This window comes from Hyla sarda, chromosome 2 (genome assembly GCF_029499605.1).
Source record: "Hyla sarda isolate aHylSar1 chromosome 2, aHylSar1.hap1, whole genome shotgun sequence".
Lineage (NCBI taxonomy): Eukaryota > Metazoa > Chordata > Amphibia > Anura > Hylidae > Hyla > Hyla sarda.
Window position 1 is genome coordinate 297664225 of NC_079190.1, and position 14967 is coordinate 297679191.

The window sequence follows — 14967 nt, forward strand, 5'->3', positions numbered from 1 at the left end:
TACCCTTTTAGGGATAGGGATAAAATAAAAAGCAAGTTTTTATAAAAAGTACCGTAGTCCCCTGCAAAAACTTTTTTTATCTTGATTGAAGAGCCATTCACTCGTCCCTTACCGGTCATAATTCTTCTTCCCGTGACATCCCAGTTCTTCTTGCTTTCCTTGGCTTGAATGCACGTCAAGCTGCCAAATTGCACTACGTAACAGGAGCATTCCCATCCTCTGGCCACTTCTAGGTGCTTCTCTACATGGGATGTCATTACTGACATCAGTGCTGGAAAGCCAGCAAAAGTGTAATGCATTTCACTTGTACTGTCATCGGCTTATGTGATGACGTTTTGGTCATGTGACATTAAGGTCACATGGCCAAGACTTTACCGGCCCAATCTTTGTCTTTGCAGCTGGTGCAAAACTGCAACTCCCATTATGTCCTTGGCTGTCAGTGCAGGATGGGAGTTGTAGTTATGCAACAGTTGCAGGGCCACAGTTTGGGGACACAGCGCGTAGCCTGTGGCTCTGCAGCTGTTGCACAACTACTACTCCGATTATGTCCTGTGCTTTACAGGCATGATGGAAGTTGTAGTTGTGCAACAGCTGTAGAGCCACAGGTTGTACTTTGTCTTGTCTGTTTATTACAGAAAGGAAGTCCAGATCACGTCAGTATGAGGATGATTTTTATTTTTTTACGTTTCCTAATAAAATTACTGAGGGGTGATCAGGGAGTGTATTTTTTGGAATAAAAGTAAAAGAGAAAAAAAAAAAGTTATTTAGAATGGGGGTGACCCTATTTAGATTTATTTGTTGGGGGGGGAATGCATAAATAGCAAGCAGCAGGGTGCTACCAATTGAGGTCAATGGGTGGTAAACCTCCTGCTTAAAGAAGTCACTGCATAACAGGACATGTGGGGCTGCTTCCCTCCTATACTATGGGCTGGGTGACTAATCCTCTATATTGTACCCTATTTTCTGCACCTTTGTATTTTGGGTTTATTTTTTACATATTGTGCAGTATTGTGACCATTAAATAGGTATTCCCCCCTATACATATTATTCCCTATCCAAAGGATAGGGGATAACCTGTCTGAATGCAGGGAGTCCGGTCGCTGGGACCCCGACGTTCTCTGTGTCAGCGCTGCAGCGTTGTGTTCACGGAAGCATGGGGCTTCTGTGATCGTGACATCATGCCATGCTCCCTCCATTCATGTCTATGGGAGGGGGCATGACGGCCAGTACACTGCCGTAATGCCTTCTCCCATAGACATGAATGGAGGGGATATGGCGACTGTGTTCGCCAGTCATCCGCCACGGAGCAGAGTTCGCTCAGTGCACTGGATGACTGGGGTGCCATGGCGGAGATCATGGGGGTTCCCAGTGGCCTTTGGATAGGGGATAACATGTCTAGCGGCGGAGTACCCCTTTAATCACTGTGTAGTATACTAGACACTGCAGTGTTGGGAGAGATTTTTTTTTCTTTCCATTCATACTCATTTTCATCTACTGTGTACCTTTATTGAATGTATTTAATATTACCTGCTATTGAGTACTAGTCTTTCATTTGTTTGCATGGCACATAACCCTATGCCTATTGCTGTATCTGAGAGGGTCTGATCTAGTTTATTAAAGGAGATGTCTCGTGCTGAAATTTTATTCAGTACTATGCCCGGGCTACCTGCATATAAAACAATAAACCGGACTCGCCAGCCGCTGTTTTTTCAGGATCCCAATATTGCACTTCAGTTCTCCAGTGGTGTCATCTTCCGCGTTGCCTGTGGTCAATGCGTCACACCACGGCTCGGCAAAGGCTGAGCAGCAGTGTAATGCATTGAGCCATGGCACTGGTAGCCATGGTCACTGCATCAGTCTGCCACTCAGGCTATCGCCGGCTGCGGAGAATCATCACTGTGGCTGGTGTTTTTTTGAGCCTTGGTGTGAGGCGTTGACCACAGACAATGCGGAAGAAGACCCCATCGGAGAACTGGAGCAGGATACCGGGACTGTAGGTGACTCTGGTTTATTGTTTTATAAGCAGATAGCTGGACATAGTTCAGAATAAAATTTCAGCATGAGACATCTCCTTTAACTGCTATATTCATGTGTTGACGTGTGTTTTAAATAGATTTTTGCCTGGTCTTTTTTGTGTTATATATGTATAATAAAACTTATCTACATATTTTTACATATATTGACTACTGTACACTTTTTACTTTGCTGTATTTTTTTCTTTTGTGACTATTATATTGTATCTGCAAGGTAATTTTTAATATTGTTAGTGGTACCAATACTTCTGGTGGTAGTTAAAGGAGTATTCGGGTGAGAAAAAAATTCTTACCTGTCTGCTAGTACTGCATGTAGTGTAAGTAGCGCTTACTGGCGTTTTTTTAGCATACATTTCCATTATGGTCCTGCTTTGACAACAAGTTACTGCTATCTGCTGTGGGAATACAAGTCACTTAATTTCTAAATAGATAGTTACCACTTCACACAGCAGACTTTGTGGCTGTTTTAAAGCCCCATTTAAATTTTTCTTTTTTACAAAAATTTGTTCCAGGAGTTCACCCAAGCCATTACAGACTAAGGTTAAGTGCACATCAGAACTCCGTGGGTTTCTGTCTGGTGGTAATGGTTTATTTTTTTGCAGGATTTGAGCGGAGAAAAATACTGCTTGCAGTATTTTTTTCCCCTGCATATGTCCCACTATTTCAATGGATTGTGCAAATGGAGCTCCCTGAACAGGACTCCAATGCAGATGTGAACAAGCCCTAACAAGTATTTGTTCTTTTAGTTTTATCACTCCTTTCTGGTGTTAACCATGTATTTTTATTAACCAGCTTTATGATAAATGTCAGTATTTTATTGTATTGATTAGACGAAGATTTATCCCTTGAAGATGAGTCCTATGATAATGCTGAAAACATTTTAAGAAGTTATGAAGATGATGGGACAGGTGAAGAAGCCGACTCGGAGGGAGAGGAGGAGGATGATGAAGAGGAGGATGATGATGAGAGTGCTATTAACAGCACACAACAGGATACTGATGAAGATGAAACTGCTAGCCAGAATGACATGGAAGGGTCAGAATCTCAAGATGATACCCTACAGACGTTCTCTAAAGAGAAGGCATCAGCAGATGTTGCTAAAGGACAAGGAATTAAGAACCAAATAGGTAAAAAAAAATTATAACATTTACATTTTCATTTATATTCATATAAAATTAACTTCAGGACTGGGTTAGGGTTGAAATGATCTTCCAGTTCCTAATCTAGGGTTGAAGGGGTTGTCACTACAAAAACTTTTGACATGTCCTAGGGACACATGTAAATCAGTTATCGGAGTGTTAAGACCCTGAGCGATGACTAAATAGAGCAGGGACAGAAGAGTGCAGCCTTCTGCTTCTCTCCCCCCTCTGTGTTTGAGGCCAGGACAGCACTATAAACTCCCAACCTATTCTTATGATCAGTCAGTCCCTGACCGAGCAAAACTTTTTTGATGTCTCTACAACATATCAAAAAATTAGTTAATATTCAATAGTAGAAAGAAACAAACTCGGCACTGCTTCCTTAATTATTAGCACCTGACATCCAATGCCTCTGCTGGCTCAACCACGTCTGATGGTGCTCACTGGTAATAGCAAAGTCCAATGCAAATAATCCGTAGAGAAGAGAAAAAGAAACCAGGGCAACTCACCAATTACGTAAACTTCAAGCTTCTTTATTGATCCATGAAGGGTAAAAACTGTGCAAGACACATATCAAAAAATTAGTTTTTTTACCCATTTAAGTGCTGTGTGCATTATTCCCCAGCAGGCGGCTCACTTTGATTTAAATTGTTGCTAATTGTTACTGTAAATGGAACTTGGGGGAGGAACAGCAAGGCAGGGGCATGGCCTTAAAGGGGGTTCTCCACCCCTAGACATCTTATCCCCTATCCAAGGATAGGGGATAAGATGTCTGATTGCAGGGCTCCCGCTGCTGGGGACCCCCGCAATCTCTCCTGCAGCACCCCCGAGTCATCAGCTCTCCGGAGCTAAGTTTGCTCCGTGGCTGATGACGGGCCGGCTGTTCGTGACGTCGTGACTCCGCCCCTCGTGACGTCATGTCCCACCCCCTTAATGCAAGTCTATGGGAGGGGGCGAGGCAATGCCCCCTCCCATAGATTTACATTAACCCCTTAGGGACCAGGCCAGTTTTCAATGTTGGACCAGAGCGTTTTTTTGCACATGTCACCACTGTCACTTTAACCCCTTAAGGACGCAGGGTTTTTCAGTTTTTGCACTTTCGTTTTATCCTCCTTACCTTTTAAAAATCATACCCTTTCAATTTTCCACCTAAAATTCCATATTATGGCTTATTTTTTGCGTCACCAATTCTACTTTGCAGTGACATTAGTAATTTTACCAAAAATTCACAGCGAAATGGGAAAAAAAAAAATCATTGTGCGACAAAATCGAAGAAAAAACGCCATTTTGTAACTTTTGGGGGCTTCTGTTTCTACGCAGTGCATATTTCTGTAAAAATTACACCTTATCATTATTCTGTAGGTCTATACGGTTAAAATGGTACTTTACTTATATAGGTTTCATTTTGTCGTACTTCTGGAAAAAATCATAACTACATGCAGGAAAATGTATACGTTTAAAAATGTCATAACTTTTTTATTTTTCCACGTACAGGGCGGTATGATGACTCATTTTTTGCGCCGTGATCTGAAGTTTTTATCGGTAACATTTTTGTTTTGATCTGACTTTTTGATCACTTTTTATTCATTTTTTAATGGTATAAAAAGTTACCAAAAATACGCTTTTTTGGACTTTGGATTTTTTTTGCATGTACGCCATTGACCGTGCGGTTTAATTAACTATATATTTTTATAGTTCAGACATTTATGCACGCGGCGATACCACATATGTTTATTTTTATTTTTTTTTACACAGTTTTATTTTTTTTTTATGGGAAAAGGGGGGTGATTCAAACTTTTATTAGGGAAGGGGTTAAATGACTATTATTACTTTTTTTTCACTTTTTTTTGCAGTGTTATTGCTCCTATAGGGACCTATAACACTGCACACACTGATCTCCTATGCTGATCACTGGCGTGTATTAACACGCCTGTGATCATTGTTATCGGCGTTTGACTGCTCCTGCCTGGATCTCAGGCACAGAGCAGTCATTCGTCTATCGGACACCGAGGAGGCAGGTAAGGGCCCTCCCGGTGTCCTATAAGCTGTTCGGGACTCCGCGATTTCACCGCGGCGGTCCCGAACAGCCCGACTGAGCAGCCGGGTTACTTTCACTTTTACTTCAGACGCGGCGGACAGCTTTGATCGCCACGTCTGAAGGGTTAATACAGGGCATCACCGCGATCGGTGATGTCCTGTATTAGCCGCGGGTCCCGGCCGTTGATAGCCGCCGGGACCAACCCGATATGACGCGGGGACACCGCGTGACCCTGCGGCAAATCGCGGGAGTTGGCGGAGGACGTAAATATACGTCCTTCGTCATTAAGGGGTTAAGCATTAATAACTCTGGGATGCTTTTACCCTTCATTCTGATTCAGAGATTGTTTTTTCGTGACATATTCTACTTTGTTAGTGGTAAAATGTTGTCGATACTTGCATCATTTCTTGGTGAAAAATTCCAGAATTTGATGAAAAAATTGAAAATGTATCATTTTTCTAACTTTGAAGCTCTCTGCTTGTAAGGAAAATGGATATTCCAAATAAATTCTATTTTGATTCACAAATACAATATGTCTCCTTTATGTTTGCATCATAAAGTTGACATGTCTTTACTTTTGGAAGACATCAGAGGGCTTCAAAGTTCAGCAGCAATTTTCAAATTTTTCACAAAATTTTCAAAATCGGAATTTTTCATGGACCAGTTCAGGTTTGAAGTGAATTTGAAGGGCTTTCTTATTAGAAATACCCCATAAATTACCCCATTATAAAAACTGCACCCCTCAAAGTATTCAAAATGACATGCAGTAAGTGTGTTACCCCTTTAGGTGTTTCACAGGAATAGCAGCAAAGTGAAGAAGAAAATTCAAAATCTTCATTTTTTTTACACTCGCATGTTCTTGTAGACCCAGTTTTTGAATTTTTACAAGTGGTAAAAGGAGAAAAAAGGAGAAAAATCCTCTCAAAATTTGTAACCCAATTTCTCTCGAGTAAGGAAATGCCTCATGTGTAGGTCAAATGTTCAGCGGGCACAGTAGAGGGCTCAGAAGGGAAGGAGCGACAATGGGATTTTGGAGAGTGAGTTTTTCTGAAATGGTTATGGGCATGTCATATGTAAGAAGCCCCTATGGTGCCAGAACAGCAAAAAAAAAATAAAAACACATGGCCTACTATTTTGGAAGTTACACCACTCAAGGAACGTAACAAGGGGTACAGTGAGCCTTAACACCCCACAGGGGTTTGACGACTTTTCGTTAAGGTTGGATGTGTAAATGAATTTTTTTTAAGTTTTTCACTAAAATGCTGGTGGTAATAGGAGAAAATGCCCCCCAAAATTTGTAACCCCCATCTCTTCTGAGTATGGAAATACCCCATGTGTGGACGTCAAGTGCACTGCGGGCGCGCTACAATGCTTAGAAGAGGAGTCGCATGTGGCTTTTGGAAAGCAAATTTTGCTGAAATGGTTTTTGGGGTGCATGGCGCATTTAGGAAGCCCCTATGGTGCCAGGACAGCAAGAACAAAAACACATGGTACACTATTTTGGAAACTACACCCCTCATGGAACGTAACAAGGGGTACAGTGAGCCTTACCACCCCACAGGTGTTTAATAAATGTTCATGAAAGTGGGATGTGAAAAGGTGAAATTTGATTTTGTACACTAAAATGCTGGGGTTATCCCAAATTTTTCATTTTCACAAGTGGTAATCGGAGAAAATGTCACCAGTAAATTTGTAAATACATTTCTTTGGAGTAAGGACATACCTCATATCTGGGCGTAAACAGCTCTGCAGGTGCACACCAGGTCTCGGAGGAGCAGGAGCGCAGTCAAGGGCCTTGAGCTTCTGCATAGCTGCCTATGAAGCCAGAACAGTGGGACCGCCCCTCAAGGAGTGCTACATGGGGTAAATTACTAAAATAGGGTACAGTGGGACATAAAATGATAAAACAGGTTATGTTCCCAGAATGATAACCCAGGGAATAGCCAAAACTAAAAAAATATGCCCACCCCAAACCCTATGCTCTGAATCATCATTCTGGGAATGTGATGTGTGTGGCCGTCCCTAACCTGTTGCCTCAAATGCGCACCCCGTTCAGATGGAAAGAGGGTGCTGCGCATTTGAGGCAACATAAAGTCCCCGGTGATAGTGACTCAGTGACCCATGACCTTTTTTTTAAAAAATTATTATTTTTTTTTAATTTATAAATTTTTTTTGTACTTTTTTTTTTCTTTCCCACTACTACCTGTCCCTTTATTGTATTGTTTCCCTGCACTACAGAGATATCTTCTGTCCTGAGGGGCTCCGATCTCGGCAGAGGGGGGTCCCTGGCTCTGCAGCTCTGCCCACTGACTAAACTCGGTAAGCTGGCAGAGCGGCGAGAAGAGGTCATTAACCCCTCCCCTGCCAGCTGCTATCGGGCTGGCCAATAGAAGCACTCCTGGGGGGGGTGACTAAATCGCCACCTCCCCATAGATACAGGAGGTAATTGGGGGTGTATCCTAAACCCCCGATCACCATGTATCTCAGGGTCATCAGGTCCCACGTGACCCGTATGACCCGAATCGCCGGTGTGAATTCCGATGACCCCCCCCCTGGGCATTTGCACGGGGTGCCTGCTGATAGATATCAGCAGTCACCCTGGTCTGGTCCCTGCCTGTCGTGGGGCAGGGACCGAAATTTCCACGGACGTACGCATACGTCCTTGGTCCTTAAACCCTTAAGGACCGGGGGGGTTTTTCCGTTTTTGCATTTTCGTTTTTTGCTCCTTGCTTTTAAAAAATCATAACTCTTTAAATTTTGCACCTAAAAATCCATATGATGGCTTATTTTTTGCGCCACCAATTCTACTTTGTAATGACATCAGTCATTTTGCCCAAAAATCTACGGTGAAACGGAAAAAAAAATCATTGTGCGACAAGATTGAAAAAAAACCCCGCCGTTTTGTAATTTTGGGGGCTTCCATTTCTACGTAGTACATTTTTCGGTAAAAATGACACCTTATCTTTATTCTGTAGGTCCATACAATTAAAATGATACCCTACTTATATAGGTTTGATTTTGTCGGACTTCTGGAAAAAATCATAACTACATGCAGGAAAATTAATACGTTTAAAATTGTCATCTTCTGACCCGTATAACTTTTTTATTTTTCCGTGTATGGGGCGGTATGAGGGCTAATTTTTTGCGCCGTGATCTGAAGTTTTTAACGGTACCATTTTTGCATTGATAGGACTTATTGATCGCTTTTTATTCATTTTTAAATGATATAAAAAGTGCCCAAAAATGCACTATTTTGGACTTTGTAATTTTTTTGCGCGCACGCCATTGACCGAGCGGTTTAATTAATGATATATTTTTATAATTCGGACATTTCCGCACGCGGTGATACCATATATGTTTATTTTTATTTACATTGTTTTTTTTTTATTGGAAAAGGGGGGTGATTTTAACTTTTAATAGGGGAGGAGTTAAATGATCTTCACTTTTTTTTTTCACTTTTTTTTTTTTGCAGTGTTATAGCTCCCATAGGGACCTATAACACTGCACACACTGATCTCCTATGCTGATCACTGGTTTCTCATAAGAAACCAGTGATCAACGATTCTGCCGCATGACTGCTCATGCCTGGATCTCAGGCACTGAGCAGTCATTCGGCGATCGGACAGCGAGGAGGCAGGTAGGGGCCCTCCCGCTGTCCTTTAAGCTGTTCGGGATGCCGTGATTAGCCGCGGCTATCCCGAACAGCCCGACTGAGCTAGCCGGCAACTTTCACTTTCACTTTTAGCCGCGCGGCTCAGCTCTGAGCGCGCGGCTAAAGGGTTAATAGCGCGCGGCGCCGTGATCGGCGCTGCGCGCTATTAGACGCGGCTCCCGGCTTCACTATTACTGTGTAACCCCGCGTTATATCAGGAGAGCAGGACCAAGGATGTACCGGTACGTCCTTGGTCCTTAAGGGGTTAACTACCAGGTAGCTACGACGTACGCGTACGTCCTTGGTCCTTAGGGGGTTAAGGAGGCGGAGCCATGACATCACGCAACGCCGGTCCCTGTATCGTGAGTCATCAGCCACAGAGCAAAGTAGCTGTGGCGTGCTGATGACTCGGGGGAGGGGGTTGCTGCAGGAGAGATCTCGGGTCCCCAGCAGTGGGACTCCTGCGATCAGACATCTTATCCCCTATCCTTGGATAGGGGATAAGATGTCTAGGGTTGGAGTACCCCTTTAAATGGACTTAAATTGAAAAACAGAGCTAATTTTGTTCAAAGACCACTCCCTGTCTCTCCAGGTTGGGTGTGGTTCCGCAACTCAGTTCCATTGAAGTGAATAGAGCAAAGTTGTAAAACCACACCCAAAGTGGAGACAAACAAGGAGCGGTCTTTAAAAGAAATTAGGCCTGTTTTTTTTTTTTTTGATTTCTGGATAATCCCTTTAAAGGACAACCCTTGCCCGGGCCTCAAAAATAAACAAAATAAACTCATACATACCTTCCTACGAGCCCCCGTTGGTCCGGCACAGGCCTCACGGTCTGGCAGTGCTGACCTCATTCCATTTCCTGGGGACGGGGACGCCGCAGAGTCGTCGGCGTATCACCGGCCGCAGCGATGTCCCGCCCCGGCCTGTGATAGGCTGAGCCCACTGTCATGTAAGGAGCACTGGCCGGCTTCTTACATGACAGTGGGCTCAGCCTATCACAGGCCGGGGTGGGACATCGCTGCGGCCGTTGATACACCAACGGCTCTGCGGCGTCCCCGTCCCCAGTTAGTGGAATTCAGTCACCCACCGCACCTCCGACGCGTTTCCCCAAGCAGGGCTTTGGCCTGGACAACTGGGTATCGTTTTAATCGCATTGACCTACAGAATAAAGATAACATGGCACTTTTACCATTAAGTGCACACAAGTGCACTGCACAAAACCAGAACCACCCAATTGGTGTTTTCTTATCAATTTCTCTCCACAAATAATAATTTAGTTTTCGCCGTACATTTATGGTAAAATTAAAGGTGTTTATTACAAAGTACATTTGGTCGCACAAAAAGATAGGGAAAAATGAAAAAATAAAAATTGGTTGTGTCCTCAAGGCCAAAATGGGCTTTGTCCTTAGGAGAATAAAACAATATCCAACGTATATAGTTTTTCTATTTTTATACTACTAAAAAAAATTGGCCTTTTCTGACCCCTGTAACTTTATTTTTCCATATACAGGGTTGTATCTGATGTTTTTATTTGTACCATTTGTGTTTTAACCCCCTCCCACAAATAGACGTATATTTACGTCCATTGCGGGTTCCCGCTGTATGATGTACACTTAGCAGGTGAGTGCGCATCATACCCTGTGGGTCCACTGCTAATGCCAAACATCCCCGATCGGGCTGATGTCCGGCATTAACCCTTTAGACGCCGCAATCAAAGTTGATAGTGGCATCTAAAATGGTTAACTTCGTTACTGGCTAGCTCAGTGGGCTGATCGGGATTGCCGCGGCATCCCGATCAGCTGAGAGGAGAGGGGGGAGGTGTCTTACTTTTTCTCCCGGCCGTCCGATCGGTGCTTCAGGCTTTCAGCCAGTTTTGCCTGGATGAAGCAATGGAGCACCGATAACAAATATTGTGTGCTAGTTTTTCTGAAACTTCGCCCACTTTCCACCACATGTTTTTACATTTTAAAAACAAATATGCCATTTGTTTGTGCTGCAAAAATGAACATTTGTGCCGCTTTGGTTTCCAAAATATAGGGCGCTAGATTTGCTGAAACTCTGCACACTTTCCACCCCATGTTGTTAAATTTTAAAAACAAATACACTATTTGTTTTGTGCCGCTTTGGTTTTCCAGATATTGTGCGTTAGATTTGCTAAATTGTACAATTCTGCATCTTCTACCACTCCAGTACCAACCCAGTACCGACAGGCCAGCTGTTCCCATGAACATTATGACATTGAATGCTTTAAAGGGGTACTCCGGTGGAAAACATTTTTTTTAAATCAACTGGTGCCAGAAAGATTTGTAAATTACAGTCATGGCCGTAAATGTTGGCACCCCTAAAATTTCAGAGTGAAAACAACCCCCCCAAATTAGCAAAATTATGATCTTTGTTTAAATTTCCTTACACACAAAATATTTTTGGGGTTTACCATACATTTTAGGGTAAAATGAGTGATGTAACTACAAAGTGCAACTGGTCACGCAAAAAACAAGCCCTCATATGAGTCTGTGAATGGAAATATAAAAGAGTTATGGATTTTAGAAGACGCAAAAACAAAATTGGCTGCGTCCTTAAGGTCAAAATGGGCTGTGTCCTTAAGGGGTTAAACAGTGTTGTGCCTGCCAGCACAACATACAAAAGTGAGCATACCTATTGTTCCACATTCTTTTGTACACCCTCCAAGGATGACGACACTATAGTGCGCCACCTGTTTTTCTTTTTGTACACTTTAACACTATTAGAAATCATGGAATATATAGTTTTTGTATATATTACCCCTCCAGGGTCAGTGGTCTGATGTCATGCTTCTAAAAGAGGTGGGAGTCGCAGCTGCCACCATTCAACAGCTAATGCTGTTCTCAGTTAATAACCTACATTTTGTTTAACAAAATTGACACAGAATTGACATTAGCCACCACAGAATGACATCCCTAGGACATTTCTGGAGCTGGAGTTATATCTCAGGTAGTAGAGATGCACATAGAGACATTACCGCCTCTGTCAGGTATAACCTCTTCTCATCACTGACTTTTCATGGTGTATGAAGTAATAGCCCCGTGTATGTCCTAATAAACCATATATTGCTATTTTAATCCCTTTATGCTAAATTAACTTCTCTGCTGACTATTACATTTTTTTTGGGTGCAACGTTAATCTTTGCTTGGATTGGATATCAGCAAATCTAACACACAATACCTCTGAATTCAAAGCAGCAAAACAAGATCATTTTTAAGGCACAAACCAGTTTGTTTTTAAAATGTAACAACATGAGGTGAAAAGTGGTCTGGGTTTTTAACACCTCTAACACCCAATTTCTCGGAAACCAAAGCACCATCAACATTCATTTTTGTGGCACAAACGCAGCACAACCAAATGGTGTATTTGTTTTTAAAATGTAACAATATGGGGTGGTTTAATAAAACTCCTTTTTTTTTTTTTTTTTTAGGCATATATCAGCGCAAACGTAGCACAAACGAATGGTGTATTTTTATTCATCTTTTGCGAACATGGGGTGCCAACTTTGCACTGGTCCGCTGCCATTTTATCTCGTCTTATTCCAGCCCCCTGTGCTAGCCGACATCTATGATTTAATGCTTTAGATGGGTCTAAAGGGTTAACGACCACTCCCTGTCATTAGCAGCAAGTGTCTGGTTACTGATGGTAGCTGCTGCTTACCACTATAAAGCAACAAAAGATTCTGTGCCAGTGTCTCATGCATCAAGGGCGCAAATTTACGCCCGAAATCATTAACAGGTTAACAACACTTGACGTCTATTTATTTCATTAGGCCATTAAGGGTGTATGGAGCTGGCTCGGATTTTTTATTTATTTTTTAGGTAATTTTATTAACCTTTGTCTAGTCCCACTAGGGGACTTTTACCAGTGACATTCTGATTGCTTATATAATACATTTAAAGGGGTACTCTGCCCCTAGACATCTTATCCCTTATCCAAAGGATGGGGGATAAGATGTCTGATCGTGGGGGATAATATGTCTGATCCTGGGGGTTTCGCCACTGATCGCTCTGTGCTGGATGACTAGTGATGCGGCGCTGGAGGCTCGTGATGCCACGCCCTCCCTCCCAATACAAGTCTATGGGAGGGGGCGTGATGGCCGCTACGCCCCCTCCCATAGACCTACATTGGGAGGGACGTGACATCACAAGGGGGTGTGGCCGTGACATCACGAGCCTCTGGCGCCTCAGACAGCATTCTAAACGAACACCAGGTGCTGCAGGGGGATTGCGGGGGGTCCCAGCAGCGTGACACCTGCAATCAGACCTCTTATCCCCTTTCATATAGGGGATAAGATGTCTAGGGGGTGTATTACCCCTTTAAGAAAGACCCCAGCTGCCATGGAGACCAGTTTACACCCAGTGATTTCCTTGCCAGGCTGAAGATCAGGTAAGAAACACCTTTAATCCCATTACATACCAGAGGCCATGTTTTAACCCTGGCATGTAATGTGTTAGCAACCAGGAATGGAGGTTTCTATGCTCTTGGCAGTTGTGCGGGGCCCCGCATGTCATTGGCAGCCTGGCTTAAATGGGCACTGTCAGATACAAAAACTTTTGATATGTTGTAAAGCAGGCAAAACAAATAGGTTTTGCAATTGAATTAATTAGAAAATCTTCAGTATTTCATACTGAAAAAGCCAGTCAAACAACTGCCCCCCTGCCTGCTTTGACACATACTAGTCCTGCTGTGTCCATGCATCATCACCTATGTCATGGACACACTTCCTTGATTGACACCTGTGTGCGCAGGGCTCTCAGCTGAGGAAAAATCCTCCCACTGTCAGCTTGTGTCCCGCTACTGTCAGTGAGGACAAGCTGGGAGTTCTAGTTTTGCTAATGTTAGGGGAGATGTGAGCAGACAGCATACTGAGGGAGGGGGCGGAGACCTGCACAGTTTGGCAACGCCCCCTCCATTTGAGAGGAATTCAGACTAGTGAGCAAAATTAAAAGTGTAATAAAAAAATAAAGGTGCTAGACACATAAATTTTAGACATGGTCAGGATTAAAAAATATCTAAAAAAAATAGTTTTTGTTGGATCTGACGGGTACGATTTAAAGCTCATTTTTAGACATCACTAAGGCTGTATTTCTACCTGTCGCTGCAGTTTTTGAGCCAAAGACAAAATTGGATCCAGCAGGAAAGAGTAGTCCTTTCATATTTCCCATTCCTTATGAATACACTTCTAGCTTTTGCTTAAAAACTGCAGTGGCAACTTCCCCCCCCCAAAAAAAAAAGTGGAAACCCAGCCTTAAGGGTTTGTTCAGGATTAGAAAGGCATAGCTGCTTTCCTCTAGAAACAGTGCCACTCTTGTGCTCAGCATCTGTGTAGTATTACTGCTTGGTTTTATTGAAGTGAATTTAGCAGAGTTGTAATACTATAATCAAACTGAGGCCTTCCGTGACTCTGTTTAGGGGGGGGGGGGGGGGGAAGCAATTACGTTTTTTGAACCTTGGATAACCCCCCTTTTAACACACTAAAGATATCTAATATATAAATATTTACTGATATTTTATTTCTATCATAATTTTTTGTTTTAACTTGTGAAAACTTGTGAAGTGAACAGGCAAGAGTACATAATTGCATATTGGTACAGATACCTTCAAAACAAGTGTTCTGACCAGGTAAAGACAAAGTATGACATCGTGTAAAGCAGCATTTTAAATCTGCAAGATGCGTCTTCATAATGGTTTCACAATAACTACAAACCCCAGGGCCGAAGCCCAGGAGTCACTAACTCCCCTCTTAATAAGTCCCCTAAAATATAACTTTTAATAGTGTAATAAAATATTCCCACTCAATTGATTAAAAATAGATGTCAGAGTGTTGCTTGAACAGTGAGAAAACCAGTGGGGGACCCCCTATCTGATAATGTAACTGTTTTAGCGGCGCTGCAGCCTACCGCAATGGCAACACTATGACGTGCGACTTAAAATATAAGCACAGTGTTGCCTGTGGCTGTGCTTATATTTTAAGTCGCACGTCATAGTGTTGCCATTGCGGCAGGCTGCAGCGCCGCTAAAACAGTTACATTATCAGATAGGGGGTCCCCCACTGGTTATTTCTCACTGTTCAAGCAACAC

The 14967-nt window shown here is 42.8% G+C and overlaps 1 protein-coding gene across 1 annotated transcript in view; it reads left to right on the forward strand.

The window, feature by feature from the left end:
• Nucleotides 1–14967, forward strand: part of AATF (apoptosis antagonizing transcription factor) — a 193651-nt gene that overhangs the window by 19018 nt on the left and 159666 nt on the right. Inside the window, exon 3 of the mRNA XM_056557544.1 lies at nucleotides 2864–3160. Coding sequence (XP_056413519.1) covers nucleotides 2864–3160 — 297 coding nt within the window. The remainder of the gene's footprint in view (nucleotides 1–2863; nucleotides 3161–14967) is intronic.